The sequence below is a fragment of the Gracilinanus agilis genome, chromosome 5 (genome assembly GCF_016433145.1).
Source record: "Gracilinanus agilis isolate LMUSP501 chromosome 5, AgileGrace, whole genome shotgun sequence".
Lineage (NCBI taxonomy): Eukaryota > Metazoa > Chordata > Mammalia > Didelphimorphia > Didelphidae > Gracilinanus > Gracilinanus agilis.
In genome coordinates, this window is record NC_058134.1 from 206,381,058 (window position 1) to 206,397,801 (window position 16,744).

Below are 16,744 nucleotides of genomic sequence, written 5' to 3' on the forward strand. Positions count from 1 at the left end.
TCAATACTATGTATTCATTCCAAGGCAGAAGAGTGGTGAGGGCTAGGCAATAGGGGTTAAGTGACTGACCCAGGGTCACACAGCTAGGAAGTGTCTAAGGTCAAATTTGAACCCAGGACCTCCCATCTCTAGACCTGGCTTTCAATCCACAGAGCCACCTAGCTGCCCCCTGATTAGGCAGTTCTTAAGGGGATGAACAACTCTGAAAACTCTACCATCAATGCTATGAAAAAGTATAACAAACATTACAAATGTGAATTAAAAGAAAAATAAAATACTTTTGTTCATTTCTGACTTAGAGGGAGTTTCTTAAATGATTAGAGATTATGCCTTCAGCCATCTGAATAATGTACTAATGGTTAAGTAATTCAGACCCCAAAGTGGTAAATAGAATTTTTAATGAGTTTGTTGGAATACTTGTTGAGCTACTTTTGACAAAGTTTGATAATCTTTGCTTTTGTTCATAATTTTAAAATGCACCTTTTGAAAAGGAAAAGCCTTGTTTTTAAAAAAAAAAAATGTTTTTTCAAACATTTTGACCCCTTCCCTTTGACAGATATTTCTCACTAAACATAAAAATTCCTAAAAAATATATTATATTCAATTTATTTCGGGGACACAATTTGGCATTGATTTGTGTTGTAGAAATCACTTTCAGTTTTGTTAAGTATATAAACAGTGTGTAAACAATAGCTGAATCCAGAGACAAGCATAAAAAGGAAGTTTGAAATTATTTCATTCCTAACTTTTTAAAGTAAATATTTGATGGTCTGTCAAGTCCAGGAAATTGTGAATGGCATTTTAATTGGAAGGATTGGTGTATTATATTCTGAGTAGTATGGAATTTATTCCTTGTATTAGGGATTCTGTAATTGGCCTGATTCTCTCAACAGCCTCTTTGCTAAGTTTGTAATGCCATATGCATCCACCCCGACTGGTGTTGGCTGATTTTAATAAACCCACATCTGTAGAAGATCTTTAGGGATGTCTTCAGGTATCGGATACACTAATCCTGTCTCCCTCTGCCTCTACTGAATCTAAGAAAAGATTGGAAAGGCTTTCAAAGATTCCTCTGGAAGATGAAGCAATATCTCTCCAGAGGGTGTGCACTGAATTGTTGCTCTCAATTTGCACAACAAATCTCAACCCCTTAGGTTCATTGAGCATGAAGGCATTAACAGAAATGTGTGGTCTACAGATAGGGGTTTCAAAGATACCATCTTAAGGCTGTAATTTTGCTACTCTTTGAGGTCTACCTGGTAGCTCCAATCACTTCCATTGACCCTATCACCCTGCAATCTTCAGGAAGTGGTTGTAACACTGACTAATTTGCACCCGTGTAAACTAGCAAATCATAAACCTGTTCCCCTACTTTTAGTGAAATGTGTGGCTCTGTGTTATTTGGAGGTGAAAATGTTTCTATCACAGATGCCAACACACTTGGGTATCAGAACTTCATCTCTACCTCCTGATCATCCAAGCCCATCCCATCTCCTCATTTGCTTGCACTTCCTTGCACTGCCAGGATTTTCTATTGCCTTTGCTTTCCCTGGACTTAGTACTTTTCTCGTAGCTTCCTTCAGCCCCTATTTTTGATTCATTGCTCACACTTGCTATTACTGCTTTAGATTCTTTGCTTCCTTCGTCACTGATCACTTACATTCTTGCTCACACTAGCTACTATTATTATTTTTGCATCTAGTTGTTCTTCTGTACTCTCAGTACTAATTGCAATGTTCTTACTTTGTATCTCATTGTTCCTATCACATTCCCCATTTGCCAGTTCCTGTTGTCTTAGTATTTCATTATTTGTGCACAGCTGGTTAAACCTTCATAAGAATTCTGCAACTTTTTGTTGTTGCTCTGGTTTTTGGCACCTGCTACTTGAGAAAATTTAGGTCTTTTACCATTTCTAATGTAGTCTTGCATGGTATACAAGTCAGGAGCTTGCTGTGATTCTTGGCAGCAACTGTGAGAGCAGCAATTTTATTGCTTCTGCCTCTGGCATGGTGGATATCTGGTATTTGCATTATTGTAACCATATGAGTTCTGCCTCCACCCATTATTTTTTTTTTAAACCCTTGTACTTCGGTGTATTGTCTCATAGGTGGAAGAGTGGTAAGGGTGGGCAATGGGGGTCAAGTGACTTGCCCAGGGTCACACAGCTGGGAAGTGGCTGAGGCCGGGTTTGAACCTAGGACCTCCTGTCTCTAGGCCTGACTCTCACTCCACTGAGCTACCCAGCTGCCCCCTCCACCCATTATTATTAAAGTAACCTCTATTTGCCTGGCTGGAAAATTGCCCCCTGAAACAGCACTGATGCATAAAATGCCCCAATCTGTTACACAGGTAACAGCAGGTTGGGTTTAGATCTCTGTTGCCTGGGTGTGTGATCATTCTTAGGTTTGTAAGACCTGAGTGCTACCACAGCCTTCACTTCCTTAATCTCACTGTCCCTCGGTTTTTTATTGGCCTCTTGTAATTGCTTTCTAAGGTCTTCCACTAAATCATTTCTTTCCCCAACATGCTTTTCCTTATCTGCATGAAAGATGTAACATTCATTTCTCCTTAACTCTTCTAACCTCATACTCTCCCAATTAGAGCAATTTGTCCTAAAGTAATTTCTCACAGCACTGCAACTATTTTTAACATACTGCTTCCTAATGTGTGCATGTTGTCCTCTGTCAAATTTTCCATACTAAGGTGTTCCCCGGCCTCAATTAACATGTCTAAGAAAGTTGCAGGTATCTCCCCAATTTCCTGTCTAAGTCTTTCAAACTTAGGCCAGATGTCTAGTCTCTTAGAATTGGCCTTCATCGACTCTATTATTTTTTTTTAAGCCCTTAACTTCTGTGTATTGGCTCCTAGGTGGAAGAGTGGTAAGGGTGGGCAATGGGGGTCAAGTGACTTGCCCAGGGTCACACAGCTGGGAAGTGTGAGGCCGGATTTGTATTGATTCTATTATTGATTTCCTATCTTGATTTAGTAACCTGTAAGTTTCTACTGAATTTAATTCAAATTCTCCACTGTCCATAGGCCATCAGGTTAGATTGAGGTTCCTAATAGTCTCATCTATGAAATGCTGCCTCTCTCTCTTTGTTAGTAATTCTTGCATCAATAACTCAAAATCCAAAAAGTCTGGATCAGAGAATTTTATGGCTCTCTTGAATTCTTTGATCACTCTGTGGGATTCTTCATGAAATTTTGGTGTCCTTCATTTTATCAAGTCAAGATCCCCACATGTAAATTGTTTGTGGGACTTCACATGCACATTTCTCACATCTGGTGCGACATATGCAACATCCCTGAGAGGAAACAGCATTGCGGTTGCATTATCTAGAATAGTGATTCCCAAAGGGTGCACTACCGTCGCCTGGTGGGTGCTGCAGCAATCCAGGGGGGCGGTGATGGCCACACTTTTTTTGTATTACATTCTATTCTGAGTTGAATAAATAGTTTCATGATTTCCAGGGGGCACTAAGTAATATTTTTTTCTGGAAAGGGGCAGTAGGCCAAAAAATTTTGGGAACCACTGATCTAGAGCTTTATCTTCTAACTCAAGCTTGGTTGGTGTTTGAGTTGTATTATCTCCCTGCTTGGTTAGTTGCCCTTGCCCTAGCTCAGTTCCCTTTCTTGTTTCCTTATAGTATTCCTCCATTTGATTCAGCTTCACTTGCATTGCCATGACCAGTTACCTTAATTCATTATCAGTCAGGCTCAGATATCCACTATTCTGTTGTTTGTAGTAGAATGCAATGACTACTCAGTACCATTGATAGTGAAGCCTATGAGGAATAGCACTATAGGAACATATGATAGTATCTTTCATAGTGAGAGGTCCAGGACAAGACTTATAGCCTGGTAACCCCGAAATGTTATAACACTGGTCTGGTATTTCAACCAGTAAAAAAGTAGGGCAACATTATAATGCAGTTGTAAAGTCTCTCCATTATGACCACCATCCTTATTGAGAAGCTCTTGGTATCTTGTGTTAATATCAGTAAAGTTTATTTAGGCAAGTTGGTATACTGCCCCTTTAAAATTTCAAAGCGCACTTCACAGGAAAAAAGCCTCTGGCTTGAGTGGCTAGGTGATTGACAGGCTGACTGAATCAAAGTATCACTTGCTGAAGGTTCTGTTGCTCTCCACTAACAGTTCTAAAATGGCTGCCTGTAACTGCTTCCTTAGAGAACTACTGTTACACAGGCTTTGAGTGTTCACGTAGGCCCAAAAATGCCTGATTGGTCCAGAAAAGTCCCATATCTTTCCCGTTCTTCCCTTTACTGACTCTGCCAACTCAAATAGGTATATAAGTCTGTATTGATGGTTTTGATAATGGTGTAATACCAAGATTGAGGTATATTGAGCATATAGCTAAAGAGGTGTAGTGAATTGAAGACTCAGTGCTTTTGGTTAGGTCATCCCAATATAATTAAAATGACAACACTACCAATTAATTTATACTTTTAATGTAAAACCAATCAAATTGGCAAAGGGATACTTTAAAGAATTTAATAAAATAATAACAAATTTCATTTGGAAAAACCAAAGAACTAGAGTATCAAGGGAAATGATGAAAAGAAGTAGGAACAAAGTGACACTAGCATTCCCATATCTCAGACAATACAGCAGTAGCCATTAAAATGATCCAGCATTGGTTAAGAATATAAATAGAGCAGTAGAATAGACCATGCAAAGAAGAATTAGAAATAATATAACTCGGTAACCTAGTTTTTAATAAAGTGGAAAACATAAATTACCTAGGAAAATTCTTATTTGATAAAAGCTGATGAGAAAACTAGAAAATAATTTGCCAAAAATTAGTTTTAGATAAATACCTACACCATGTTCTGCAATGTATTCTAAATTTCTAAACAACCTTAATATTAAAGATCATACATGCTATGAAAAATTAGAAAAGAAATAGACCATCTACATCTCCCAAGTATGGATGAGTAGGAAATGTATTATTAACCAAAGAAATAGAGGCAATTACAATTACAATAATTACATGAAACTGAAAAGGTTTTGCACAGACAAAATTAATGTATCTGGGATAAGAAGAGGAAATGGTTTAATAGGCAAAAATATTTGTATCAAATTTCTCTGATAAAGGTTTGATATCCAGGATTTTATAAGCATTTGTTAAATATGCATGACTTAAAGCCATTCCTCAATAGATAAATGGACACGGAATATGAATAGTTTTTAAAGAATTATAAAGTATTCACCACCATGTAAAAGAATACTCCAAATTACTTTTAGGTTGTTTATATGTTATATCTGTCATACTTAACCATAAACATTTCCCTATCTGTATTTTTTTATATTTTTATAATTTACAAATTGTTTTAATGTAATCTATATCTCTCTAGTCATTAATAATTTTTTGTTTAGTAGGAAAAAGTCAACTCCTTTTCACAATTGAGAAGTACACTGTTCTGTTTTCTTCCATATTTTTTATTTGTCTATTTTCAATCTGGAATTCATTATAATATATATGGTACATATTATCTAAATCCATCTTCCAGTATAAATCCAACTTGGTCATAATGTATAATATTTGTAATAATGTTTTTAGCCCCTTGGTAATTATTTTATTTAAAATTTTTGCATCTCTGTACATTAGAGATATTGGTCAATTTTTCCCCCTGTTTTTGAATCTTCCTGGTTTAAGATTGTGTATGTGTCATAAAAAAGTTAATTAGAATCATTTTTACTACTTTTGCAAACAGCACACATAAGAATCACATAAGTATAACTAAAACAACTGTTTTGTTTAGCTACCATTTATATAGTACCTACTGTATGCCAAGCAGCATGTTAAGTGCTTTACAAATATTTTTAATTTTTATTATTTAAAGTTTTTACATATAGAAATAAAAAGAAAACTAAATAAATGACAATATTAATTACTTGTGGGTAGGATAAGTCAATAAAATAAAAATGACAGTACTACCTAAATCAATTTACTTAATGCCATACCAGTACAACTTCCAGAGGATTACTTAGTAGAACTGGAAAAAAAAATGCCTAGCCCATTCCTTACACTTGGTATCAATTTTAAGAGAGAAGGTAAAGGTTTTTTTGTTTTGTTTTGTTTTGTTTTAATTATTTTTTTAAACCCTTACCTTCTGTCTTAGAATCAATGCTATGTGTTGGTTCCAAGGCAGAAAAACAGTAAGGGCTAGGCAATGTGTGGGTCAAATGACTTGCTCCGGGTCACACAGCTAGGAATTGTCTGAGGCCAGATTTCAACGCAGGACCTCCCATCTCTAGACCTGGCTCTCAATCTACTGAGCAACCCAGCTGCACACAAGGTAACGGTTTTTTAAAAAGAAAGAAAAATAGTTTTTAGTTTTAGACAAATTGAGGTATCTAGACGTTCTTTGAACCCTTCCAGTCATACTACCATACAAGAGCCTGTTCCATTTTTACCTCTAGTTCTTAGGAACTTCTTCCTCTCCCCTAACTTTTTTTTTAAACAAAAACAAAACCTGCTTCTCTATCACCCTCAATGGGCTTAGTGTTTTCTTTTGTAACTAACTAGTCCTTCAGATACTGGCCTTGCAGCTACCTAGTTCCCTCTCATATTTCTAGATTCCTAAGTTTTCTCTTTCCTGGCATTATAGGTAATATTCTTTACATGATATCAGTTCCTGACCGTCACCCCTAGGAAGGAATGTAAAATTAGATATGTTTCCACATAATCCCAAATTTTTGAGGATTCTTAATAATTTTAACTCTTACTTTCCATCTTGGAATCAGTATTGTGTATTGGTTCCAAGAGAGAAAAGTGATAAAGGCTAAGCCCTCAATAATTTTCTGAATGTAAAGGGATCCGGAGTCCAAAAAGTCTGAGAATCAGTGGACCAAAGGAAGCTGGGAATAGATGCGGTTATCGCTTAGTCTTATCTCCCATGGACATACTTAATTTTTGTGATATTTTGTTTTGTTTTTATGTGTATCACATTGCTACGCTAACAGTCAACTAAGTATTTGTGCACATATGTATGCATGCATATGTTTTCACACAAACTATCTCATAACTGTGAAATCAAATTTTAAAAACTCATTATAGGACTTTCCATTTGTCTTTATTAAATGCCACCTTGCTAGTTTTGGCCTATATTTCCAATCTAAAGCTATGGAAGGAGTTAAAATATTTGTATGAAATAAGGTAGGGAGCATCTAGGTAGCTTCATGGATTCAGAGCCACGCCCAGAGACAGGAAGTCCTGGGTTCAAACGTGACCTCGAGACATTTCTTACCTGTGTGACCTCTGGCAAGTCACTTACCCCTCATTGTCTAGTCCTGACCACTCTTCTGCCTTGGAACCAACACACAGTATTGATTCTAAGATGAAAGGTGAGTTTTTGTTTTGTTTTGTTTTTAAAGAAAGAAAGAGGGAGCGTGTAGAAACATGAAGTAAATTACTTATGGTCACCATGTTTATACTATAGAAGTCTATAAATTATAAATTTGTTTCTTAATTGAATCCCTTTTAAATTTAATCAACAAAAGTACAAAATTTAAATGCTATTTCCATGTCAGGTTTAAAATAGGAAATCATAGTGGCTGCATTCATTGTATAATATAAAGTACTTTATATGTTATCTGATCCTCACTACAGCCTTCTTGATGGTAGATAATAGAAACCTCATTTAAGGATACAGAGACTGAAAAGATCAGAGAGGTGACTTTTGCCCATAGTCATATAGCTAATAAGTGTGTGATTCAAAGCTAGGGCCCCCTTATTATATTCACATATGGTAATTTTTTCCAATCACCACATTGCTTCATTATGAGATTGATCAGCATATTACAGACATCGAGGCAGTTACATTTACAATAATAATTTTTATTTCTAAACCATAGTTGCCTTTCATCATTAGTTTGTTAATTATCACATAATGAAATCAACTGTTCTTCCCTGAGCTATAGACTTGTGGAAGCCACATTGTATTTTATCCAGTTAAATATGGTCTCAACAAAACCTTGTTGATAACTTTGTTCACTACATAAATTGGACTAGCTCTTAATTCATGTGTAAATATAGATATATGCATACTTCTGTCTAGATATGTATAGCCATTCATCTAAAGATAAATAATCCCTCTTCACAAATAATGGAAGACACTCCCTGAAGCTTCTTCTCTTAATCTCATTTTTAATGTTCTCTGTGACTAAGCTGTTTTAGAAATATGTTGGTGTTTACTTTTTTTCTTATAGAAGAAAGAAAATATCATCTTGGAAAATAAAATCTATATTACAGGGCATTTTAGGCAATGCTATTTAGTGTAAGGACGAGATTTTAACCTAGCTTTTACAAAACTCCTATTATAGTAGAGGGGTAAGCTCATTCTTTAACTCATAAATTGCCTCAGCTACTGTAGAAAGAATGAATAATTAAAAAGCATTTATTAAGCACACAAAGCACTATGCTATAGTGGAATATATAAATATATTCCATTATATAAAGGAATACATAGAGAAAAGCAAGACCAGTCCTTCTCTCAATGAACTTTTGATCTAAAAGGGAGAAACACTACATAAAGATTTCCACTTAATCAGATGGAAAGGCATAATGGTCTTCAGGGGACAGTGGCAAAGTGAGGGTGATGTATCTTCTTTAATGTTATATCTATTAATAACATCATTTCTCATGTTGAACTGTTTGGCAGGGCCAAAGATCTCTTGTGGTGAGAACTTTCTTTTCCAAACCTTTAATAGCTATAGCTGCTGGGGGGGAAATTTCCTTTCCACAAAAGTTCCTCATTTGCCTTATTTCTAATCTGGAAGCAGGGGGCCATTGTTTCTAGGACAGTTGGTTGGTGACACTTGATGCCTCCTGTCATGTTCATGCTAGAGCTCATCACATATATGAATTGATAGGCTTTGTAATTGAGAGTTATTTCAGAGCTCTCATTAGCTAACATCTCCATCTTTTCCATTTGAAATATGCAAATAATGCTGATTTTGAAGTCATTACCTACTGAGCTTCTGATTCTTTCAATAGTATTTTGACGACTTGATATTATACTTGTAAGAGGAGATAAGTTAGAAAGCTTTTTCTCTACCTGTAATTAAAATAAATTTTAAACTATCAACGTCTTAAAAGTCACAGCAACTTTTATTTAAAACCATTGTATCTTAGGTATATCATATTCACAATTATCTCTGTTATGTTAGAATTTAATGGATACTTCAAAGCAATGCACTTTTATCATGGACAAACTCTTTGGTGTTTGCTTTTTCTTCCAGGTACCTGAAAAGATTTAAGGTGATGAAGATCAAAGTTCTGAGAAGCTGGTGCCGTCAAATTCTAAAAGGACTTCAGTTTCTTCATACCCGAACACCACCTATTATTCATCGAGACCTTAAGTGTGACAATATCTTTATTACTGGCCCAACAGGATCAGTCAAGATTGGAGACCTGGGTCTGGCAACTCTGAAGCGGGCTTCTTTTGCCAAGAGTGTGATAGGTATGTTTCCACTGTACGTTGGAGCCTAACTGGCCCTTTTGGAGGTCTTTGATCTGGAGGCTTGGCACTCTGGACAAATTTTTCATTAAGTGAAATAAATTTTTAAAAAACTTGTGATGAGTATAAAGATTATGTCTGCTTATGAGGAATAGAATTCTTGTTAATTTTGCTGCTAGCATCTTGGATAATAATGATATTTCAAAATTTTATGTAGTGTTCAACTTAACTTTTTTGGCTGTTATTTTTGTTGGGCAATTTAGTTGGTGTTTGAACAGTTTTATGTTGGAGAAGTACATGATATTAAAGAAAGGGAATTTAAATTGAATTCTAATTTTTAATTCTGTATCTAAATAGCCCACATCATATGTTCAGCAACTGGTATAACTACAATCTTGTTGGAAAATATTGAATTCACTAACCTGTGTTTTTATCAACTAGTTTTACTCCTGTTCTCCAAAAGTACTTAAGAGTCTGAAAAATTATACTTTGTTTCTCTTTTGGAGCAAGAAAAAAGGAGGAAAGGACACTACTATCTGATCATTCTCTATAATCTTAGTAGGTTGCCATAGATTTTGAAATGCTTTAAAACTGGAAAACCTTAACTTAAAAATTATGCATTTCTGAGTTAGATCGGTTTTAGATTTTCAAAAAGAATAAGTAGACCATGTTTTTGTTTGTTTGTTTTTTATACTTACTTTCTGTCTTAGTAACAACTCTATAATTTAGAAAGGCAAGGGCTAAGCAAATGGAGTTAAATGACTTACATGCCCAGGCTCACATAACTAGGAAGTGTCTGAGGCCAGACATGAACCCAGGTCCTCCTGGTGTTGCCACCATCCACCCCACCTTACATACATGTGTTTGGTTTTTTTATTTGTTGGTTTTTTGCATTTGCCATGTTGTCACTTTTGTTTTGTTACTGATTGTTAATTGGAGAATCTAAAATTTAATTTTCCTAAAATTAACCAGAAAAATATTTCATTGACATTTTCAAATCTTTGGCTTGAAGAGCTCTTTGATTCATATAGTATAATTGAAGAGTCCAGGATTAACCTTCCTTAAACAAACCTTGTTGAATCACACTCTCTGCTTATAACTCAATCTCTCTGTATTTCTGAGTATTTTTTTTGCCTGTAGGATGCCCTTCACTATATTTCCTGTATCTGCAGTAGGTTTATAATGTGTACTGCAGGTGTGATGGTAAGTATGTGAAGAAAAGGGCTCTGGTGAGTGACCCTTTTGGACGATTACATTTTAATTCATTCTTTGCAAATCTTTATTGAACACTGGGTTTTTCATTACAAGGCCTTTATAAAGCAGAACTGGACAGATGGAATATATAAATGGTTAGAGAATAGCTAAGAATCTTAATTAGTACTACTGCTTGGCAGCAGAGGGCAGCAGGTACTTAGAAAATTTCAGTGCATCATCTTTCACTGCAGGTAGGTGTCCTGCTTCATTTGTAGCCTTGGTGGTCCCTTACTTTTTCTCTCCATTTGTCTTCAATCTGAGTTATATTAGTGTTCAATTATAGCCATGGGCATTATTTCAATTTTTGTTCAGTAAATTCATTTATGAGGCAGTAAATCAGCAAATATTTTTCCACTCTGTTCTTATTTCTCATAAAGGCCTTGCAGTGGAAGGCACCTCTGGGTTGTACCTAATGGTACATTAATGCGACAGACTAAGTAGGGTTCCTCCCTCATTTTTTGCTTCCACTTTCTCTCTTCTCTCACAGGTTGGCCCCTTCTGCTTCTCCCTGCGGTGAGTAACGTCTGCTGCCTCTGCTCGAATTGAGACTGAATCGTTCTTTTAATTTAAGGTACCCCAGAGTTCATGGCCCCTGAGATGTACGAGGAAAAATATGATGAGTCCGTTGACGTGTATGCTTTTGGAATGTGCATGCTTGAGATGGCCACATCTGAATACCCTTATTCTGAGTGCCAAAATGCTGCGCAGATCTACCGTCGAGTGACCAGTGTAAGTTTTCTCTGACATCTTGACTGATTCTTTCGCTTTTGCCATGCACAACCCAGAATCTCAAGATGCATAATAAAGTTCAGTATAATAAAGGAAAAATGTAAAAGACATGCTGAAAAGTTTGGAGGGAGAAATATGGAAGCTTTACTTCTAGGACAGCAGGAAAAAAAAAGTACATAAAAAGTTATTCTTCTCTCCCTACCCTTAAACACTCCCCATCCCCCCCAAAAAGCCCAGCTTCTACTGAATTTTTATTTAGCTCATTTTATACCATGCCCTACTTATATTCAGGTAAATCCTGATATAAGATATAGTATCATTTGGAAAACATAAAAAGATTACACAGAGACTATCACACTTTCTGCGTTAACAACATTCTTATGCAGATATCTTGGTTTTTTTGGTGATGGTGGTGGTGGTAGTTTTTCCTAAGAAATTCAGCTTGAGAGTGTTCTTTATTAATTTGCAAATTAGAACTTTTGAAAAAAAGAAGACTTTTTGATAGCAGGTTCAGGATGTTCTACTCAAGATGTAGATGTGCTTATTCAATTTCTTCTTAGTTGTTTAGCTTAATTCACTCATCAGACTTTTATTGATCTGGGTGCTAGATCTTAGTGATCATAAGTTAATAACTGACTAGTGTTTAAATTGCCCTTGACTACAGTGCTCTGCTGGCAGGGCTTTCCAGTGCTGTCCAGTTGAAACATTTAACAAAAATCATTGGGTAAACAATTACAAAAGGTGAGGTAGTATTAAAAGAAGCACTATAATAAACACATGACGGAAAACATCAAAATTAAACTAAATGTATCTATTACTTTTTTGACATACTAAAAAATGGTAACTGTGGCAATGATTAGCATTTAGATGTTCTGGCTAGTGAGTACTTTTACACATCTTTAATGAGAAAGAAAAGCATTATTTTTATTTTTCAAAAAATATTGGGACATGAAAATTTAGAGGATTATATCATGATCACTTTGATATGTGAATTTGCTGTAAAAACAAAGAGGTACCCTGTGAATAGTTTTTTCTCCCTCATGCTTCATAGTTGCCATCTAGTGTTCCAGATTTCAGATGTTGGAGGGTTTACTTGAATATAGAACTAGAGAAGTCTTGTAAGTTGTTGCTTTTGGATGCAAAGAATTGTAGAATTGGTTGATGATTTTTTTTCCCTCAGTTTACCATGTAAATTTTTTTAGTTCATTATCCATTCAATAGTCCAACAATAAACATCTTATAAATTCTTAGTTAACATTCACATTAAAAAGTGATTTACTTTTAAGATGTCTCATCATTTGAATTTACAATGCTGTTTCTTTAGGTTAATTCTCAATTAAATGGATAATCACAAGACCCAGTATTAAAATTTCTTTTCATGACTTGGTTAAGGATGTCTTCTCAGTTTGAACCATGACATCCAGATCTTCATTCATAAGCTCTAGTTTCTTATTTCTAGCTAAAATTAAATATGCTATTAAAAATCTCCTTTCCCTAAATACCCCATTTTTTCTAGTGGTAACCCCATTCTGTCTTGTTTGAAACCTAATACTCTTCATTGCCTTTTTATACTTTCTTTTCTTCATAATTTCATTATTGGCTTATTGTTATTATTTATTAAATTATGGTATATTATCAAATGAGCAAATAGTTCCTTGTCCCAGTGAGCAAATAGATTCAGACCTGCAAGAAAACAGTTAACTTATTATAGAAGTTATACTGATGAAATTTGGCTGGACATTTTCCAAGTTGTTTATTATAAAATGTTATGCTGTTAATAAACTTCCTGTAGTGGGAAAGAGAATCTTAATATCTGTAACCATTTCTCCACTTTTTCTCAGACTTTTTAGCTTTATAGAATCACAAACGGTCATCTAGTCCAACCTACACCTGAACAAGAAGCCCCTCTACATACAACATCCCTGCCAAGTGTTAATCCAAGCTTTATTTGAAGACCGGGTTCTAGCCTGTCAAAGTCTTTTTTGATCCTGATTCTGCCAAGTTACTGTGTTAGCTAATCTTCCCAGCTTTGTGTCCAATTAGATTTAATAGTCATGCCATCCCTACCTTTATCCAAGTAATAGGGAGGGGGGAAATTTTTTAACAACACAAGGCTACCACACAGATCCCTGTTGCACTGCACTGGGCACCTTCTTCTAAGTTACATTCAGTATTCTTCTTCAGTATATTTGCCCAGGTAATCCATTATGCCTGGAATTTCAGTCTTTCAGAATCCTTATCTTCCTTCAAAATTTAGTTCAAATGCCATATTTTCTGATACTCTCTTGAAGATAATACCTTTGCTTGTTTTGTATTTGTATCATGCCTTGAATCTAGTAAGTGCTTTTCTTTTGGCCCAGACATGCAATTTAATCAATATGGAGAACTCAGGGTAGAAACATCCCCACCTCCACCACCCCCAATTGATGAAGATCAGCAGCTCACCTATAATTTGGTTTTACTGAGTAGTTGAGGAAGTTGGGGCTAAGTGACTTGACCATTCACACAGCTAATATATGAAGCAGAACTCAAATCTAGATCATAATCAGTCTGGGGCCAGCTCCCTCCATTCAGTAAATATTTAGTTGAGTTATAAAACTGGGATCCTTAATAGGTATCATAATGCTTCATGACTGTATTAGCTTTACAAGTGAAGGAGATTTCATTCCTTCAGTCTGCAATGTAATAGTGATATAGAAGACAAAAAAATCTTAAAAGCTTTTAATCATGTGTTCTCATTATTGTTTTCAAAACTTTAATGAGGACAATATATTTGAGATAAAAAACACAGAAACTAACTACAATGTAGATGCCACCATGAGCCTATTGACCTGCATTGGTTAGATAGATCATGTAGTCCCTTGATCTGAGCCTATTCTGTCATTCATTTTACTAATGAAGACCAGAAGCCCTCACTGTTGCCATATTTTTAAAAGCAGAGTTTAGGGGTGATTTTATGTTTGAAGGTATGTTCCTCCCACCACCAGCTTAGTCATCCACATATGCACCTTTTACCTTTTCCAAGCATCCCCAACTACACTGCACAACACAAGTCTATTGCACTAGTATGTGCTTAAAGAAAGGAGTTCGTAGACCAGTATATCCATTCATTTCCAACTTTGTTCCATTGGCTGTTCAAATACCATACAGACCCAGAAAATGGACTGTGCATGTTGGAGCTTTATACTGAGACATTGTGTTCTATCTATCTATTTTGGCCACCAGCCACTTTTGATGTTGCAATATTCCTATTTTGAAACTGGTGTGGATTTCATTATACGTTACAGACAATGGTGCTGCTGTTTTGCAGACTGCTATTAGAGATGCTTTAGCTAGTCTATCTCCTTTAGTTCTAAATGTCTCTAGTTAATCTTAAGAAATCCAATTCTTGATTATTTCTCTACATAAATAAGGTCTGCCCCTGAATATCTCAAAGTAACATGGAATTTGTTTATTTTTATCACATGGACTTAAAAAAATAGTTCTATGTAATTCTGCTGATACTGGTATAGAGGATTTAGGGCACATTTCAGAACTTTCTCCTTTTAAGTAAGGTTTTCTTGGCCAGTGAGGATGAGAAGAGAGTTCCTTTTATAGAATATAAAGATGCGCCCATCTTTGTTTTTATGCAAAACTTCGAGCATAGTAGGGACTTGGGAAAGTCATCACTTCTCTGGCCTTTAGTTTCCTCGTCTTCTGGTTCTAAGTCTTGTGTTGCTGGTAAAGGGAAAGAGAATTTAGAGACATTTAGAACTACAACTTGTTAGTTGTAGAGTGTCCAGATCCATTTGAATCTTAAAATCTTTGGTACAAAGAGGATAGCAGACTTGAGAATTTCAAATTTTATAAAAATGGATTTCTGATATGTAAAATTTTTTTAATTGAATCATTTTAAAGACACTAGTGTTTTTTTCTAAGTTCTATTGTTAAACCTTTCCTAAAGAGAGAATTCACTGCCTTGATTATATTATGTGTAAATCTGATTTTCATACTAAAATTAATTTAAAGTAAGTTATCAATAGTTTATATTTACATACTGTTTTGCAAAGCACTTTCACTCACAGTCCTGTTAAATAAGTCATGCAAACATTTTTATCCCCTATTTACAGAAAAGAAACTAAAGATTAGGAGGATGAAGTGATTTGCCCCTAGTTAGAGGGCTGTTAGGGTGTCTACCTCTTACCACTTACAGTTTACAGTGTTACCACCCCAATTACCTCTAATTGCTTCTTCCCTTTTCCAAGTCCACAAATGCTATTAATTGTGTTCAGTGATGAATCATTACACAGGAATTAGACCACACCATTCCTCATCTTTGTACATGCTAACAGATTTATACAGAAGCTTGATATTTTATAGATAAGTACATTTACATGTACTTGTCATTTTCTTTGCTTAAAAACAACCTTTCATTCTTTTTAAAAACAAAACAAGACTTTAACAAGGACAGTACATTTGAGATAAAAAACACAGAAACTAACAGCATTATAAATAATATGTAAATGCTACCAGGATCCTGTTGACCCACATTGGTTAGAGAAGAGTTTTTTGTTGTTTGGTGTCAGTTGTCACAAGACCACTATTGTCATTATTTGAAATGTATTTTCCATATTTCTAGCCTGAATTTGTGACTTTAGAGAATTCTACCTCCCCATTAAATGAAGGTACAGATAGAGTAAGTACTGTGCCTAAAGTCCAATCAATATAGCAAATGCAGAATTCATACCCAGGTGTGCTAATTTCAAAGCTGATGCTTTTGTTGCATTAGGAATACAGAGAGCAGGCTCTGAAAGCTCATAAATTGTCATCGTTGGTATATTTGTAAGAATTCTTGTCTTCAGAATCAAGACTGAAGATGCATCTCTGCTTATGTGTCACCTCTGTAACCTTAGAAAATCACTTAATTTCCTTGATCCTTAGCTTCCTTATCTATAAAACTTCCTTTCCTTTGTCAAGGACATAATTATCACCTTCACCTCCAATATGCATTGCACTGAATTCATCTTCAGCTAGAAAACTCAGACATTGTTTTTATATGCAGTTTATAAGAATTGAACAGAATGAGATGGAAATTGCCTGGAAGTTTTGCCCTGGGCAATATAGACAGAGTCAGGTAGAATGATTTTTATTATTATAAGCAGGTTACCAAATGAAATATGCCATGGTTTTACCATGATCATTTAAAGAGGGAAGAAAATTAAAAAGGAAAGGAAGGAAGGAAGGAAGGAAGGAAGGAAGGAAGGAAGGAAGGAAGGAAGGAAGGAAGGAAGGAAGGAAGG

General features: G+C 35.4%; 1 protein-coding gene across 2 annotated transcripts in view; it reads left to right on the forward strand.

Annotated features, from left to right (window-relative positions):
- Window positions 1-16,744, forward strand: part of WNK1 (WNK lysine deficient protein kinase 1) — a 168,635-nt gene that overhangs the window by 82,679 nt on the left and 69,212 nt on the right. For both annotated transcript variants that reach the window (XM_044678808.1, XM_044678807.1), the window contains exons 3-4: window positions 9,265-9,485; window positions 11,308-11,465. In XM_044678808.1, the coding sequence (XP_044534743.1) occupies window positions 9,265-9,485; window positions 11,308-11,465 (379 nt within the window). The remainder of the gene's footprint in view (window positions 1-9,264; window positions 9,486-11,307; window positions 11,466-16,744) is intronic.